General features: G+C 41.4%; 2 protein-coding genes across 6 annotated transcripts in view; both read right to left on the bottom strand.

The window, feature by feature from the left end:
* Positions 1–2,015: 2,015 nt before the first annotated feature.
* HINT3 (histidine triad nucleotide binding protein 3) lies at positions 2,016–8,219 on the bottom strand. The gene is made up of 5 exons (XM_053381847.1): positions 7,917–8,219; positions 6,249–6,366; positions 4,743–4,812; positions 4,374–4,500; positions 2,016–3,727 (listed from the first exon to the last, which is right to left on the bottom strand). The coding sequence occupies exons 1-5, from the start codon at positions 8,109–8,111 to the stop codon at positions 3,680–3,682; spliced, it is 558 nt and encodes a 185-aa protein (XP_053237822.1). The 5' UTR covers positions 8,112–8,219; the 3' UTR covers positions 2,016–3,679.
* Positions 8,220–11,159: 2,940 nt separating this feature from the next.
* The window catches only part of NCOA7 (nuclear receptor coactivator 7), a 67,744-nt gene continuing 60,871 nt past the window's right edge, over positions 11,160–18,032 (bottom strand). For all 5 annotated transcript variants that reach the window (XM_053381844.1, XM_053381842.1, XM_053381843.1 and 2 more), the window contains 5 exons: positions 17,056–17,199; positions 16,347–16,499; positions 13,841–13,936; positions 12,762–12,835; positions 11,160–11,773 (listed from right to left, as the gene is read on the bottom strand). In XM_053381844.1, the coding sequence (XP_053237819.1) occupies positions 11,638–11,773; positions 12,762–12,835; positions 13,841–13,936; positions 16,347–16,499; positions 17,056–17,199 (603 nt within the window). In that variant the 3' untranslated portion in view covers positions 11,160–11,637. The remainder of the gene's footprint in view (positions 11,774–12,761; positions 12,836–13,840; positions 13,937–16,346; positions 16,500–17,055; positions 17,200–18,032) is intronic.

The following is an 18,032-nucleotide window of genomic DNA, read 5'->3' as shown; positions in this document are numbered from 1 at the left end:
TTAGTCATGCTGGCCACATGACCCGGAAGCTGTACACCGGCTCCCTTGGCCAATAAAGTGAGATGAGTGCCGCAACCCCAGAGTCGGCCACGACTGGACCTAATGGTCAGGGGTCCCTTTATCTTTACCTTTAGAGCACTATTTATGACAAGCAGATGTTTTGTGGTACCTTAGACAATGTGTAAAAACTACTCTTTAAGATGCTCTAAGACTTGTTTTTTGTTATATCAGACTAAAATGCCTACTCCTTTGAATATATATGTGCTGTTTTACTACCAATATTAATTTATGCCTTTATATACCACAAAAATATTGTTACCTTGATACAGTACAGTGGTACCTTGGTTTACGAACTTAATCCCATTACGGAAGTCCGTTCTTAAACCAAGGCGTGCTTTCCCAAAGCAGCAGGGACTCAATTTACAAATGGAGTCAACAGGAAGTGGAACATGTTCTGCTCCCAAGGCAAAGTTCACAAACCAAAACACCTACTTCCAGGTTTGCAGCATTCTTAATCCAAGTTGTTCATAAACTAAGCTGTTCTTAAACCAAGGTACTACTGTATACGAATTGGCTAAAATAAATGTGTGTGTGTGTTTGGTCTCCACAGCTGCAATTTCAGAGCTCTGCTTTTTGTTATGTCACAGCCTCAATACATGGAAGCAAAATGCAGAGTACCAAAGCTGTAAGAACTGATCTTAGCTCTGTGGGAGAACTGACAAGAGGCTGGCAGAGCTGGTCAGAGGTTCATGCCGATTATCAGAGACGGAACCCCTTCAGCAGCAACAAGCCAGTAACTCGGCATACTGAGAGAGGAGATCCCACCTATGGGAGGCCCCCCGAAGGCTCCAAAACAGAACGAAGAGGAAAGGATGCTCACACACACATAGGCAAGGAAGTGGAAGAATTATGCTTGGTCATAAGTAGTGTTGGAGAGAGAGGGCAAGATGGACAAGTAAGAATAACATTTAAACAGCTCTTTGACAGATATGTAACTATATCCAACAAAGTAGTAGGTATCTTACTGAGGGCAAGGAAGCACGGCCTCGTTCATTTTGAAGGCGAAATGCTTTGGCAAGGAAAAGATGATGATGTAGTTATCACCTTACTTGAATGAGATGGTTGGATAAGCATGAATGCATTTGGCAACTCCTTTAAAAGCCTTAATCAACAACGTCGGCTGGCCAGGATGTGATGAAGAAAATGCTATCTGGTGGAAACAGGTTAAAAACAAAAATGAAGTAGAAGTTATGCATATTTAACTTGTGTCCATTCACTTTTACATGTGTGAAAATTAAAAAAGAAAATGGAAAGGAGGTGGGGTTATGGGAGAAATGTCTTCAGCAATTCCACCCACCATTGAATCCAGTATTTTGAATATACACGATTTTGGCTTTAGGTGCTATCCCTGTGCAAGTTGGAGGCTTACGGTACCTGTCATGTTTTCCCCCTCTATGGTCATTGCCTATACATTGTAAGTGACAAGGGCTTATTATAAGACAACAGAGTGATAACTCTTCTGAGTTTACATGAACTGGAAATCTGTTTGGCTGCAAAGTGGATGTATTTCACATGAGTCATGGCACTGGAAATGTAGATGCTAAAAAATGGAAGTGATGTGAACACATTAAAAATAATTAGCATTTTCTTGAGGTAAGTGTTGTTGTACCACCACTGATATTCTAAAAGTATTTCTTACTTTGCAGTTAGCAACATTTTCCACTCCAAAATGGATGTTTTTAACATTACAAACTTTGGAAAAGTAGATAGTAACTATTTTAAGAGTAGCTAGTTTCAAATTCATGCAGAAAAGCTAATTCTTAAAAGTTTGATTTTTGGAAATAGTCTATAAACATTCAAATGAATTTGGCAAAATGTTTTCAGATTATAACTAACGTTACGTTGTTTGACTAGATGGCAGGCTTATCATACATAGAGTTCCCGAGATGTTGAAATATAAAGGTACCAGTTCACAAACAATATTCTCAAATTCAGATACAATAACATTCAAGAGGTTCATCTCTACACGTTGATTTTTATTAGCTTCTTTTTCAAACAGTATTAAGGTTGCTGTTATGTTTCCAATGGTACATAAACTCACAATCACAACTGCTTTTCATACATAACACATTTCAACATGGTATAAATACAACTATTACTCCACTAAAGGAAGACATTTGTTGATTATTTTAACCAACAGTAGTTAGAATCCAGACTCAAGTATCAAAACGAATACATGCCAACAAATACGAGGATTAAAATGCTAAAGCCATAAAGGAACATAAAGGGTTATTGTATTTTGGCATACTTTGAACACTACGATGTAAAACTTTGCTAAATAATTGGATGTTGCTTTAGTAATGCAGTAGGTACCAGAATGCACAATTTCAGCAAGTGCTTGTTCAAGTTAATTTTTCAGTAAGAAATCCAATTAGATTTGAAATGTGCTCTAGAAGCCATTTCATGCCAAGTCTTAAAAGCATCTGCAATCTTGACATTAAGGCTGTGGAGGTAGATTAAGAACAAGATAATTTTTGTTGGAAGAGACGACTTAGCTAATGTTGTGGCCATGTAAGGTGGACAAGCAGTATATTATATAAGCAACTCTGATGCCTCTACTGATGAGCACTTGGATGAAGGCTTTAGGTAGTCGACATGGGACATCTGTGAATAATGTATATCCCTCCAAAGTTTGATAAACAGATTTGAATAATCTAACCTTAAGAATGAGTTTAGTGTTTTATGTTTGATTTTAAAGAAAACAGAACCAGGCGACATTCATGAATTCACATACTAACAAACTCTTTGTTGTAAGATGTTCTGGGTACTTAACTATTGTATAAATACTAATAAATTACCATTCCAAGGTCTGTCTGCATAGTGGTAGTTTCCCACAGTAGGCAATGCCTCCCAACATGCTTAAGATTTCCCAAATATCCAAAGCTATAGTTATGGTTACAAGTTTAGTTTCAGCAGAAGCCTCTTATACTTCGTATATCGGATACCTTTCACTAGTAACAAAGTAAAAAGAAACCATTGCTCTACGTAAACCTGCACTGCAATTCACCTTCTAGCTATTCTTAATTACATGCAATTAACTGGTTACAATTGTTTACAGTGGTACACATTCAAACAATCTTATCCTAGACCAACATACTAATGGTGTGATGTCTCACATTGTAAGTACAGATGGAAGACATACTCTGGTCACAATGGCTTGTTAAGAGCTCTTGCTGTGCATACAGTCATGTACATGTGTGCGATGAGTGATTTAGCACCAAGACATCATAGCTATCACTAGCATTGCAATGCCAAAAATGTCGCTAATGTGTTGTATAGGCACAAACCTCTTGCATTGTTTAGACAAAGAACAGTCAAACCCAGAGGCATATATTAAACTTTAATTACCTTTTTTTACAAGATCAGTATTTTCTTTCAGAGAAGGATAGGTATTTTTACTTTCCGATTGGTAGATATGGATGTTCTCAAAAGTGCTCAGTTTTTCCAGGTATTTGCCTGAGACATGCTTTGTACAACGTTCTTTAACGATGAGTTCAACCATTGTATAGCAGCAGATTCAAGTGCCATTTTTCACACACCTGGCATATTAACAATTACATCCAACCCTATAATCAGTGGTCACAGTTCACAGAGATGTTTGATCTGGAACAAGTGCTTTTCAGATAGTAGCACTTTCAGCCTTCAGCCGTTCCAAGAGTTGCTCAGCCTGTTAAAGAGATGTTTATGTTGCATGTTAATATTTCCCAGAGATTACTTGCTGCCCCCTTGAAACTGGGGAGATAAGTAACAGAAACCACTGAGCAATAGTACCATTCCCTCACTGCCAGCCTAGACGCAAAAGCATCTGTGGTAACAACTTTCAGGAAGGCCGTTTTAGAAGGGAGGGGGCAAAGCATGATCTACAAAGGGTCCATGCAAGACCATTTTCCTGTGGTGTCTTCTATTACAATGAAGAAAATATGAAAGATGGCTTCTAACACTTTAAATGAAGTTAGTTAAAATCTAGACATTGTTAACAGTTATTAATAAGTTGACAGGACTATTTCAAACCGACTTAATTCAATATCAGACAGTAAACAGTAAGGCTGAGAGTTACAAAAAGAGGAGAAACCGTGCAAGTTTTTCAAAAGGAGTAGTCGGGGGTCAGGCACAGTGCCTTGGAAATGGAATAATAATTATTATTATTACAATGGCAGCACCTCAATGCCTTTTGACTGCAAAATGGTAACATCTTAGAATTCACTGGCAGAAGAAGTAGAAAAGGGAGCCTCAAAGTTTTGCACTGGTGGTGTCCAGTTCTTTATTTGCAGTGGAAGGGAAATGGGGATCACCAAACCAACTGAAATACTTACTGTTATAAACCAGTAGGAATTGATTCTGTAAACCATTCGGGACAAGAATCCCAACTGACTAGCTGGAGCTAGGACATGAAGATGTAAATGGGCTATTGAGCAGAACGGAGGCCAGTGAAAACCCATCCTTGAGAAATGGAGGAGAAAAAGAATCGGTTACCAACTACTTAGTGTTCTTTTGAGCAAAGCATGTGAAAGCTCTTAAGGACTTAAAACAGTAAGCAGGTCTGTGCATCGCACTAATGCAAAATTCTAAGACCTCCAGCTATTATTTCATACAACATAACCAAATTACATGCACTTTCCTTATGTATTATGCAACTCTATTATAACGAACATTACCATATACTTCCCTTTCTGGAAACATACCTTATATCATTCAAGTCATTAAATTTATTCCGCTGAAGGACAGTCTTTCCAACTGCCATCATTCTTTCCACTGTCAGATCGGGGAGAAAAGAATAAAATCAGATTTAAAGCTCATTAGATTTCCGATGCATTATAGTCTTCCCAGCTTAGTCCTAAACTGAAACTAATGCAAACTCTGTTGATTTCAGTAGAATTTATTCCAAAGTAAGCCTGGCTAACTTAATAATGGGCCTCTCTTTTTAACTATAAAGAAGCATACATATTATTATGTACAAATTTTAACATTTATTCTTAGTGATAATGTCACCTACAAAAACATAGGCCAAATCAGGCTGAACCACAAGGGATCTGTAAAGGGCAGATAGCCATATGGTGAAAATACCCACAACAGGTTATGCAAGTTGAAGCAGCTCCTCTTTCCCTTCTCAACCTTCACCTTTGCTTGCTTTTCTACCCAGGTCTAACCTGACTGACAATGAAGACTGTTCCCCACAAATTTGCCCAATGCAGGCTTAAGGACGGTAATTTTCTGTGTTTTGTATACCACTTGGTTCACTACTGGTGCTATGCAACACACAGCAAGTGTGATGGACAGCCAGTCTTCAGGCATCCTTTCTGACTAGTTCTAATATACTATGCCTAGGATTTGCTTATACCAAGAAAACTGTAAGAACATATTCATGGGGGAAAACAGAAGACTTCAGCTCCACATAGCCGTATGCTGCTGGCATGTAAGGAAAAGTAACGGCTCCCAGATTAAGTTCAATCCAAGCGGAGCTGCAAATATGCTGGATCCCCAGTGCCAAACCATGCAAGTTGAGTAAGCATTCAGACAGAACTTAGCATCCAAAAAAGATCTCAGCTTCCATTAAAAACCACACATGGTCATTTTATACCCTGCAAGACTTAAATGTGGGTGGTCTGTGTCCTGTGAAATCTCCACAGCAATGGGTGTGGGTGGGTGGTACAGGGTATCAGTCAGGAGTCATCAGGTAGTGGGACATCAAATATATAGAGTTGAAATGGCACGTGGGTGGGTCAAGGCTACCCAGAGAATCTATGACAGAAACTCTGGTTCAGACCCATATCTGACAGGATCCAGTCCAATGCTTTGTCGGTGGCCACCCTAGAAGTAGTTTCATGGAAGAGACACTTTGAAAATGGGATGGAAATGGCAGATATGTCTCCTTGTCAATCCCCCAAAGTGATTGATAGCAAGTTGCCACAGCTACTGCCTTCTACTTCTTGGTAAGCAACAGGGTGGGGCAGGTGTATGTGTGTGCTGGGAAACCCAGCCAAATGGGCAGGGTATAAATAATAAATTATTATTCTTATCTGCAGTACAGATGGGATCCAAGGGATCCAGTTGTTGAGATCCATTCTAACTGCTAATTATATAGACTCTTGTTTTGTAGCTAATTGCATTGAACAATAACGCACTGTTGTTGTTATGTTTTATTCATTTACTTTCAGTTCCAGTAATCTGAGTGCTCGGTCCAGACTTACCTAATGGTATATGCTCACTCTTTAGAGTCTTGCAATTCCCTATATGGTTTTTTGGCACCACTAAATAATGATGTGGCGCTCCAGGCCTGATATCTCTGAAGCACACCAAGTCTTCATGCTAAAAAATAAAGAGAAGAAAAGCCTGATAACAGCAGGTCGTGTAAGAAACAGTTTTGCAGGTACCCATCTGAGATAGCCATGCATGTCAGTAAGTAAAGCTAGCAAGCTAGTACCAACTGACAATATTAATTGTGCAAGTGGCTTCAGCCTTTCAGATGATCAGTCTGAACTATGAGATAACAGTAGAATTCAGAAGTATCATCCCCTTAAGCATACAAAGAATGTTTGTCCCAGTCCCCAATTTCCGACACCTATGTAATATTAATGAGTTATCATACAGACTGATGGATATAACTTAATTAACACTGGAGCCCTCATTTGTTAGACCACTTTGTAGGCCAATATTTGTAAACCATGCAGCAACACCTAACAACATTTTGAAGGCTATATTTTGAGTCCCATCAGAGCCATGTTCCAGCAGTATCAGCCAATCCCACTCATTTATTTTTCTTTCCATAAAATGCCACTGTCCATTAACCCTGGTTAAGTAGGCAGGGAGAAAAGTTGGGGGGAGGGGAACCTGACTTGCATATAGCTGCAACTAGAGATGTATGTATGAGGGAAACACAATTAAGATGATGTGTGAAAAGCAAAGGGTGAAAGGATGCGGTAATGGGAGAGAAGCAGAAGTGTGTTAGCACTTAAAGGACTGAGATCAATGAATCATGTTTTCACCCCCAAATTTCTAGCACATTGGGGGTTAGAACGCTCTTTTTGCTTAAGAAGCACATATATTTTATTTATGTCATTATATAAACAATAATCTATGTTATTTTAAGGTTACTGATCCTGGTATTTATGATGAGAAGTGGTGTGCAAACATTAAGAATAAATCTACAATTGGCTGAGGCTGAAAACCAGAGGCCAAGCTTCTTTTCACTATCCCAGTTTATTTATTTGTGTATTTAATAAGTTTTTGTAGAAAAGGCTTCCTGGGCAGTTTCCCAAGAGAAATCATGCAGCCATAAATTACCTAGCACAATATAAAAGGAGGAACAGCCTAAAACCCATAGAACAAACAGCACCAGAAATGGTGCAACCTTAAAAGCTTCAAATCCATAACTCTCTTATTTTTAATCACGGAGTAAGCACGCAAGACCTGGTGATGGACACCGGCTTTAAAGATTTCTCACCTAAGTCTATCAATGACTATAAGCCGTAAAACCTCAATGGAACCTCCAGCTCCAGTGGCAGTTGCCAAGGAAGAGGAGGGCAAGGAGCGAGTGGGGGCTCCTCGCTTCCATGCCCTGCAAGGCCAAGCAGGGGGTTGGTTGCCCACCGTGGGAAACGGGCTGAGCGGGGCCAGAATTTGAAGGGAAGGCGGGGGCGAGCAAGCGGCCTTGCAGCTGTTGCCGGACTACAACTCCCATCGTCCCTGGCTACTGGCCACGCTGGCAGGGGCTGATGGGAGTTGGAGTCCATTCGCCCATCCCTAGCACAGGATGAGCCTCCAGCCCGAGCTGAGCTCTACTTCGCGGCACGGCTGCAGCCTTTAGACGTGAGGAGGTGAAGCACCCGCCCGACTCCCTTCTGCTCGCTGCGCCTCACCTCACAAGGCAGCAGCTCCGTGCCCGCCTCCTCTCCGTGCGTGATCCGGCAGAAAACGCACTTGCCGTCGTAGGCAGCGCCGCTGCCGCCGCCGCCTCCAGCGCCCTCTCCGCCAGCCGCGCCAGCCTCTCCGCCGCCGGGACTGGGCTCCGCCGCCGGAGAGGAGCCCGAGCTGCCTCCTTCTTCGCCGGCCATCGGGATCCTTCTCTCAGGCGGCCTTTGGCCGGGGGAACGGGGCGGAGCGGTCCTGGGGAGAGGGGCCCGCCCAGCGGCACAGGCGCTTCGGCGACTCCGCCCTTTGCCGACCCCGGGTGCGCGCAGGCGGAGCGCAGGCTGCGGCGCGGAGGGCGGTCCGCTCGCCTTGGCCCCGCCCCGGGCTCCGGGACGCCGCCGCGACGCAGAGATGATCACCGGGGCGGGCTTGGAAGGCGAGGGCAAGGGGTTTGCGCCCCATCAAGGAGTGCGCAAGAAACCAGGTGCAGCAGTGGAAGGAGTGGTGCCGCATGATCAGAGCAACCAGAGAGGGGGATGATTTGGGCATCAGCAGATTGGCTAGACGGGAAGCAACGGGAGACCAGAGAACGGAATGTTTCAGTAGTCTAAGCAAGAGGTAGTCAGGGTGTGGTGGACCAGAGTTTTTGCCTAGTGCACAGAGTGGAAGGGCCATATCCTGCAGTACTGTAAAGGGGAAAGTAACATGTCTAGGGACTGGGTGCGAGAGGCAAGAGAGAAAGGGGCGAAACCCTGTGCCTGCCGAACAGAATGAGCTGGTAACATTGCCATGGATTGGGCAAATTAGCAAAGAGAGAACGAACAAAAGGCAAGCTCTCTTCGTTTACTGTTGCATTTCTATCCCGTTCTCTTTCTTCGTCACCAAAATTGCTATGAGTGGAAACAGTGATTAAGACCCCAGTTCGCCTGCCTACTTGGAAATAAATCCCATTAAACTCAGTTGAGTTCGTTTCTGAATAAATGGGTCGTAGGACTGCACTGCACAATGTGCAAGGGCTGCTTACCTTGCAAGATGTTGAATACGAATCCTATGTGTGGAGGGTACACAGGATCCCTTCGTTTCCAATGGCTTTTGATTCATTAAGCATCTTCACTAGTGAATAGGGCAGACACACAGGGGACAAGGTGAAAATAATCATATATGCAGATGGCTTGGATGTGATATGGAGCACTGCCACTTGGACACACAGCATCCAAGCGACAATGTTTTTCCGAAGAGAGTTTCAAAGTGGTTCAGAGTTCAGCGTGAGGAATGTGTAATCCCTTTGTCATTTGTACCAGCTACTCTCTTGCCTACTATTACACATTGCCAAATTCCAGAACTAGTGCCTTCTTGTTCCAGATGTAGCAAATGCCCACTGTGTCACTAGCAGTTTGATAAAGGCAATTTCTGGGGAAATCCAACATTTAGAAGTTTGAGTGGAAACGTCAATAATTATCCCTCTGAAGTATTATAGATCAAATATGGCAAGCTAGCCTTTAGTGCTCCCAGCTCTGTCACCTTTGACTATTAAGTCTGGGGTGGGGAGAGAAATTTCACGTCAAACATATGAATGCATAAATTCCTTTATTGAAAATGTTGCGATAGCACTGCATTACATATATTAAATATCCATAGTTTTCTGAAGGGTCACAGAATCTTGAGAGGACAACACTTTCGAATATAGAACACAAACTTTAGATATGTTCTGACAAGTACAATATAATGAAATGAACTGTGTATAACAGTAGTGAAATACATCCATTATTTTTTAAAAAAACCCTTTTGCTTACAACCTACAAGTGTCTCATCCTTGTTAAAACTGTCTTTCAAGGTTCCCTGGAATGTCTCCAAAGTATTATGCTAATATGTAATGGTGAAAATCTGTCAGAGTAGAACTGATGGTAAGAAAAGTGAAAAGTGTAGGCTGCAGGTGTTAACAAAATGCCCTAAAGCGGTTTTGTACACGAAGGCTATTACTCCTGTGTAGAGAATTATATGCCTACCACATGTGATGTTTTCTATCTGCAACAAGCCCAAATTGTTAGTGTGCAGCACTATGCACTCCAAAGCAGACATGTGTGTGTCTGCCCCATGTCACTTGTGTACAGAGTTTCCTAAACAGAAGCAATATATATGTGAAGGAAATTACTCTTTGTAATCTGGATCTGGTTGACCAGGTCATATAGCAGAAGATGGATGGTTCCAGTTATTTCCAAGTCATTTGGAAGCAATGCCATCATGAGGAGGGGAAGACATGGTTAATATGTAAGGATGCAGCCTAGGTTGACACAGGTGGCCTTGTGAAGGCATCCTAAAGGGTGACAAGCATAGTGTATCGACCGATACTTTTTCAGGAGCATAGGAAGTACCGTTTGTTTGTTTTAAAAAATACCCCTTCTCTCAAGTTGACTTTATTTGCTTTTTTAAAAGGCTTATCAAGGGCTCCCAAAAGTTTGGAGAATGTCAGCATTTCAGGAAGGAATAGCACTGTCTTTTCATATCTTCTTCTTCCTAACAAAATATTTTTTAGAAGTGGCAAATAACCAAAAATGGTTTCCAGTTTCAATTAACTGACAGCACGTAGTCTTTCTTACTGAATTTGGACCCAGTGCTCTCAAGTACTGCTTCATTACGCCATTAAAAAAAAAATAAGCAGAAAGAAAAGTGACTGCTTAAAAAGCAGACTGCAGCCACAGGGTTCAACTCTTATTCAAGAAAGAGAACATTTTCCAAGAAAAAAGAAGAAGGGCAAAGCTAGTCTGGCATGACACAGTTTTCTCTAACAAAGAATTTCAAATAATTTATAGGGCACAGTTTAAGAATCTGTTTTTTGCCCCATAACAATGCCACTGTTTCAAAAGGTATTTCTTTATTGTTAAGCCTCTTAAAAAGAGGATCTGTCTCCAGCACGCAACCAGACAGCTGTGTTTGATAATGGAAACTGACAATGCACCGCTTTCCAACAATCCAAAGTAATGTGTTCTGCCCAAAAACAAGATTCCTAAAATAATAAGAACAAAGCAACAACGAAGTCTTTTACAAAAATTAAAAAAACCAGCAAAGTATAAAAAATACCTAAGAAATGAAATGATTCATCACCATTCGCCCAGTTGCCTAATGGTAAGACATTTACTTCAGTCAATAAATCTTCCTAGCAAATTTTGAAATTAAAATATTAAAAGAAAAAATATGCCTACTACATTTCATAAAAATGTACTATACAAACAATAAATACGTTCCTTTAAGAATGCTCCCTTTAAGTGCTGTATAATGATTTGAAAGACTAACCCCCTTTCTCATGGAAACCATCACTATACGCAGTAGAATTTGCTAACCCAACTTTTACTTCTTTTTGGTTTTCATGTAAGCAGAATAAAAATACACATGGAATGTACTATACAGGTCTATGTTTTTCCACCAGTATTCTTTCACAGTTACAAAAAATAATGAGACTGCTTTAAACAAACTTGTATATCGCAAATGCCTTCCATAAACATCTTGCATCCATGCTGTAAGATCACCGGCAGGGCAGAAATACGACATAAACGAGGTCATTTTTTAAAATGCAATTAAGTCTTTCCACTTTTTGACCTAAAATCTTCTTGTGCAGCCAGGCTGTGACCAGATTTCACGGGCAGGAGAAGCATGTTCTATTGTGAGGCAGTCTACATTCCAATATTCAACATCCACTGAGTGCTCAGTAAACTTTTTAAGGCAGCATGTACATCATTCAAATGTCCATACTTCCACATCTTGTATGACAAAGTCTTCTTTTTTGGATAAGATATCATTATTGAATGTGCTGCAACAATTGCTCCGACCATGATATAAATCAGCATCTAGCCATAAACCAAATCTGCCACTGCAAGGAGAAGAAAATTAGCTGAAAACTTTGATTTATTTAGTTTTGATTTATTAAAAATGATGACACAATTTGCCCAATTTAACTTTCTGTTTCTTTCAGCTAGAGGGTTAAACATTTGCTTAGCCTTCTTCCCATGAAGTCACCAAGACTTAAAAACCTTTGGTTGAATCCTGTCTGTTTGTTTTTGCCCCAAAGTAGACAGGAGAGGATTGTTGCTGTTTAAAAAAGGAACATGTCAACATGGCCTTTTTCCAGATACAGTCATACCTCAGGTTGCGAACGTGATCCATGCAGGAGGCACATTCACAACCCACAGCGTTCACAACCCGCAGCGCCACGTCTGTGGCAATTCGGTGCTTCTGCGCATGCATAAAGCACGATTTAGTGCTTCTGCACATGCGCCGAAACCCGGAAGTAACCCGTTCCAGTACTACCAGGTTCGGTGCGGTCCATAACCCAAAAACACGCAACCAGCAGCGTTCGCAACCCGAAGTATGACTATATATGGAACCTGGATATAGGCTTCTGCACATGTTGTGTGCATGGTTCTTCTGACCTCAATGGACAGGGGCAAAAACTCATGTGGTTCCTTTATTTACTGTCCTGGATTATTTAACTGAAATAAGTAATTAAAGGCTGCAATTCAGTGACAGAACACCTGCTTTGAATGCAGAAAGTTCTGGGTTCAACCCCCGGCACCTCTAGGTGAAGCTGGGAGAGACCCACCTGAAACCCTGGAGAGCTGCTGCCAATCTGTGCAGACAATACTGAACCAGATGAACAAAGTGTCTTAACTATGCATAAGGCAGCCTCCTATATTCCTTTGCCCACAAGTCAGTGCAGCTATGTGCACAAGAGCCATGCACGCATTCAGAGCTTTTGTTCACGTCAAGTTCTGATGGTTGAAGAGATTAACCCCAAAGGAAGAGGTTGCCCATAGAGGGTTTTCAACAATATGATTAATAAAGAAACTTATTCAACTTACTCTCCACCACCAAGTTCTAAGGAAGTTACATCTCCGTTGATAAAGTAGGTGTTTTCTCCACTCCACTTAAAGACCTAAGGGAGAAGAGTATAATATCATAGTTATTCAACACAGTTGCTTGTAGCTGTGGCAGAATGACAGTAAGCACTTGTCAGGGGGGAGAAGTGCAAGAGAGAGTTACATGGTTTGTGTCAAAAATTCACCATCTTTGCCTTTGATGGAATAAGGGCCTGCTCCTGCTCAGAATAAGAGAACAAGGGAGGCGTTCATGGTGAGTTCTGGCACCTCTTTTCTAGAAAAACAGCACTGCTCAAGACTTTTTAGGTAGAAACATTTTCATTCCTTGAGAAGCATTCAACTTTCCCTTACAATGGCCCCCCTGAGAGGAGCCAGAACTAAGTTCTGGTGAGCTCTGGCTGGAAAAAAAAGCCCTGGTCTTAAGTAAAAAAAAAAGTTGTCCCAAGCACGTTTTAACAAGAAGCATTAAACATTCCCTATAGTGATTCTGATATAGTCTTCTTTTTTCTTGAGTTGTTCTTGATCCTCTCTATTTGTGTGTCAACTCATGCTCCTAGGTGTGAATTTTATTAAAAGCAGAATATTTTGCAATGTTACAATGTGGCTGCTTTCGCCTTCCTCATTTTTCTGTTTCCCTATTGCAAAAATTAAGTCAGCTATTCACAGTATTGACAAGTCACTGTAGCTCCTACAGTCTTGTATGTCCTCTTTTACATTCCCTACAACTCACAGAAGATTTGTACAATTTCCACCTGAACAGCCATGTTAAAAAAATGTGGCCTCTGTCAGAAAATGCAACCTTTCCTATTTATTTTATGCGGTTCTTCCTTCAAGAAGCCCAGACTTAAGTTGGATCCGCTCACATCCAGACACCAACAAAGCAGAAGCTTGTTCAGCTGTGTCAATACAACAACATCAGTATATTTAAGCCCTTTCATTGGTGTGCTTAATAATGTATTCAGAAATGCAACTTCGAGCTTTTGTACAAGTCTCAGCATCATTTCACATAAACAAGCATATGGTGTAAATAAAGTGTTAGGACTTTCCTCAGTGAACCTTACCTTGAAAAGAGGATCAAATGTGTATAGGAAAGTTTCTCCAGTGCCATAATAGTGATCACTGAAGTGGAAAGGATGCGTTGCATAAGCCCCAAAAACCTGCCAAAACAAAATTACGATTACATCGGAAGATACTTCCACATTTAAAGGCATAAACATTCAAATACATTTCAAACAAGTTTACTGTTGTTTTTACTTACTTAACCAACCTATGAAAAGCAAACGATGAAAATTTTCAGATCCCTTAAGCGTTGGTCATTTATTCTGTATTTTATGATTTTAAAAATTTTATAATATGTTTCAATGATTTCATTGCATGAACAATGGTTTGTAATGAGTTGGTAGTTTATAAATATTCATAAATAAATATGACTGCAGTTCAGAAATGGATAAGGAAACATAGATGCCTTCATTCTGCTGAATTATCAGGAGCTGAAAGCTCAAACATCTGCAGCATGCACACATGTAAATAGCCCCAATAAAAGGCACAGAGAGGTTCTATCAGTCCTCTCACACCTATCTTAGTGTCAGTTTTGAATACACAGATTGGCTTTTAATACCATCCTTCTGGACATTCTTATCAAAAAGCTGATGGAACTAGACCTTTCTTCTACCATCTGTGACTGGATTAAAGACTTTCTGAGGGATCGGACACAAATAGTGAGGATTGGGCCTGATACATCTACCTCCCTGAAGCTCAGCACTGGCACCCCACAGGGATGTGTGCTGAGTCCCTACCTGTACTTGCTCTATACATATGACTGTATTTCATCTGATCCATCTACTGCAGTTATTAAGTTTGCAGATGATACTACCATAATGGGTTTAATTGCAGGTGGAGATGAATCAGCGTACAGAGGGGAGGTTCAAAAAGTATCTACATGGTGCCTAGAGAATAACTTGCACCTAAATATTAGCAAGACAAAGGAGATGGTGTTGGACTTTCAGAGGAAGAGAGGGGAACTAGCCCCGTTGTATATCAGGGGGGTTGTGTGGAGAGAGTCTCTTCCTTTAAATTCCTGGGAGTTTACCTTAGTGAAGACCTCACTTGGAAAAACAATATAACCCAGGTGGTTAGGAAGGCCCAACAGAGACTCAATTTCCTTAGGGTTTTGCGAAAGAACAATGTTAAACAACAATTGATGACCTCCTTCTACTGGTCCACAATAGAAAGTGTCCTCTCATATTGTATCACAGGGTGGTACATTGGCTTGACAGCCACGGACAGAAAGTCTTTACAGAGGGGGGTGAACACAGCACATAATATCATGGGCTGTCCCCTGAGCCCACTAGATGACATCACAAGGGATCCATGCCTTAGGAGAGCGAGAAAAATTCTCAGGGACGATTCACACCCCGGCCAGCACCTCTTTAATCTTCTACACTCAGGCAGGAGATATAGAAGTATAATCAGTCGCAAGTAAAGCTAAAGGGACCCCTGACCATTAGGTCCAGTCGTGACCGACTCTGGGGTTGCGGCGCTCATTTCGCTTTATTGGCCGAGGGAGCCAGCGTACAGCTTCTGGGTCATGTGGCCAGCATGACTAAGCTGCTTCTGGCGAACCAGAGCAGTGCACAGAAACACAGTTTACCTTCCCGCAGGAGCGATGCCTATTTATCTACTTGCACTTTGACATGCTTTCGAACTAATAGGTTGGCAGGAGCAGGGACCGAGCAACGGGAGCTCACCCCATCGCAGGGATTCGAACCGCCGACCTTCTGATCAGCAAGTCCTAGGCTCTGTGGTTTAACCCACAGCGCCACCCACGTCCAGTAATCAGTCGTACCAACAGGCTAAAAAACAGCTTCTATCTTTGGGCTGTAAGGCTGCCGAACGGAAAATAATATAGTGCAACTGACTTTCAGGGTTGGTCTGTTGTGCGATAAGCACACAAAGTGCAATGAGATTGAGTGTATGGGAGGGACGCTTGGTTAATTTCATTGTACACAGGTTGTACATTGACAATAAAGGTATTATTATTATTATTATTATTATTATTATTATTATTATTATTATTTCTCTTCTTGTGCAAAAGTTACAAGTATTCTAAGTTGCTCCTCCATCTAAACCCCTAGCAAAATCCAATGTAGCATGAGCAGATGTCCACTAGGGCAACAGGGTTTCCATTCCAGCCCCTGCATGCCCCAAAATTGCTCTTGAGAGCTGGAGAACCTTCCAGAGCAGTTTCTGGGGTGCAGGCTGGAGGATAAGAAACCAGAAGTCCCATTGAAAAGTGGGGCACAAGCAGACAGACATAATTAGATCTCAACCATTTTAAGACAGAAGAACAATGGCATCCATAAACTTGTGCTTTTTTATGCCAATGTAATCTAAAAACGAACACGAAGCAAAAGTACTTTTCACACTATGAAGCACTCAAGTAACTTGGAGCCACGAGACAGAGATCAATTGTGCTTTTTGTTATTTTAAGCTACGCTCCTACTGAAATACTTGGAAACAAGAGGGAAAACAAAACACAATTAAACAGGATTTGTTGTGGTGCCTAACCTGATTGTCCATGTCTTTGATGACAAGCAGGACAGGGCTATCAAGAGATGCCGATTTACGATACAGTGTTTTCAAGCTGGTTCCATGTTCTTGTGTGCTGTAGACTAGCCTCCAGGGATATCCCTGAACCCTTGCTGGCAGGCACTGGGCAAGCTAGAAGATAAAAGACAGCATTGTAGTTAGTGTAAAATGCAACTGATGTGGCACTAGAAATTTCATTCTGTCCTGTATGAGAACTGAACAGTTCAACCTATAATCAGAGCTGTACCTCTGTACAATGAGGTGCATGAACAAGCTCCATAGGACGGGGCTCCCTGGTTGCCATTTATAAAGCATCAAAAATTAATATGCATTGCACACAATTAAGAAGAGTTTGGATTTTAAGAAGAGTTTGGATTTGATATCCCGCTTTATCACGATCAGAAGGAGTCTTAAAGTGGCTAACATTCTCCTTTCCCTTCCTCCCCTACAACAAACACTCTGTGAGGTGAGTGGGCTGAGAGACCTCAAAGAAGTGTGACTAGCCCAAGGTCACCTAGCAGCTGCATGTGGAGGAGCGGAGACACGAACCCGGTTCACCAGATCACGAGACTACCGCTCTTAACCACTATATCACACAAAACATGTTCTGATTTTATATAAACACACACACATATATACATATATACTTACACACACACACATACATTCTCCCCTTTATAAACTTTACCTGTTCTATATGCATATTTTCTAAGAGCACACTCTGGTTTTTTAAGACAGGCAAAGCATCTTCATCTTCTTCACTGCATCGATCATCTTCTTCACAATAGCTGCAAATGCTCTTTCGCCGTTTTGCCTCTTCTACAGTAATAATCTAAAAAGGGTTTAAAAAAGATATACTTTAAAAAAAAAAAAAGTCTGACAATAGTGTTATTCCATAATGCTAGATCAGTGGCACTCAAATGTTTTTATAAGAGAGAAAGTGACCCAGCACAGGGAAGGCTAGGGAAGCAAAACCATCTATTCTTACCTTTTGGGGGTATGCCATGTGCATCTTGAAATTTATTTATTTGATTGATGCAGTACACAATGTGTGAAAAGAAATGCTCTATAAAAGAGCAAACTAATGCCCAGGTAACAATGGCATAGCTCTATCTCATTCAGAACAGGTTTACCTAGTCACGGGCGAAAATTAGGCAAACTAAATTGTGAGGGAAACACAGTAAAGGGCTGCTTTTAGCATCAGCTATCCCCCCCCCTTTCTTTGGAGCAACTGAGTTTGTAAACAGTACCACAAACTAAATATCTCTTACTAAAATCTGCAAGAATTAAAATACTTAACTTTGGCTGGGATTGTGCTCTTACTTTTTAAAATGGGAGGATAAAAGGGGAGGCCTAAAATAAGAATGTGTGGCTGGCATTCCACTAACAGCGCTAGGGGAATGTGATTTCTCAAATCTGGGAACCTGCAGAGGGGGAGAACATTCTGCTGCGCAAGGAGAAATCCTTGTGCTGATGGAACAAGTGATTTATCCTATGCCCCCAATCCAGGCACCCTGAAGGGCTCACAAACCAAGGAACTCTTGTGTTTGCTGTGATCTGTACAAGGGGACTCCTTTCTTCCAGATTATCTAGCCAACAATGGTCAAATATTGTCAACTGGATGGCAACTGACTGGCCTTATAACTAAGCCTAGAGGACTCTTTT

Source organism: Podarcis raffonei, chromosome 3 (genome assembly GCF_027172205.1).
Source record: "Podarcis raffonei isolate rPodRaf1 chromosome 3, rPodRaf1.pri, whole genome shotgun sequence".
NCBI classification, from domain to species: Eukaryota; Metazoa; Chordata; class Lepidosauria; order Squamata; family Lacertidae; genus Podarcis; species Podarcis raffonei.
The sequence above is the reverse complement of the archived record's forward strand: the minus strand, read 5'-3'. Positions and strand labels throughout refer to the sequence as shown.

Coding starts and splice junctions, on each gene's coding strand:
- HINT3 (XM_053381847.1), bottom strand. CDS start 8,111: ATGGCCGGCGAAGAAGGAGGCAGCTCGGGCTCCTCTCCGGCGGCGGAG. Junction 4,813..6,248: donor GAGTGAGCATATACCATTAG/GTAAGTCTGGAC, acceptor CCGATCTGACAG/TGGAAAGAATGATGGCAGTT. Junction 4,501..4,742: donor AATGACTTGAATGATATAAG/GTATGTTTCCAG, acceptor CCATTTCTCAAG/GATGGGTTTTCACTGGCCTC.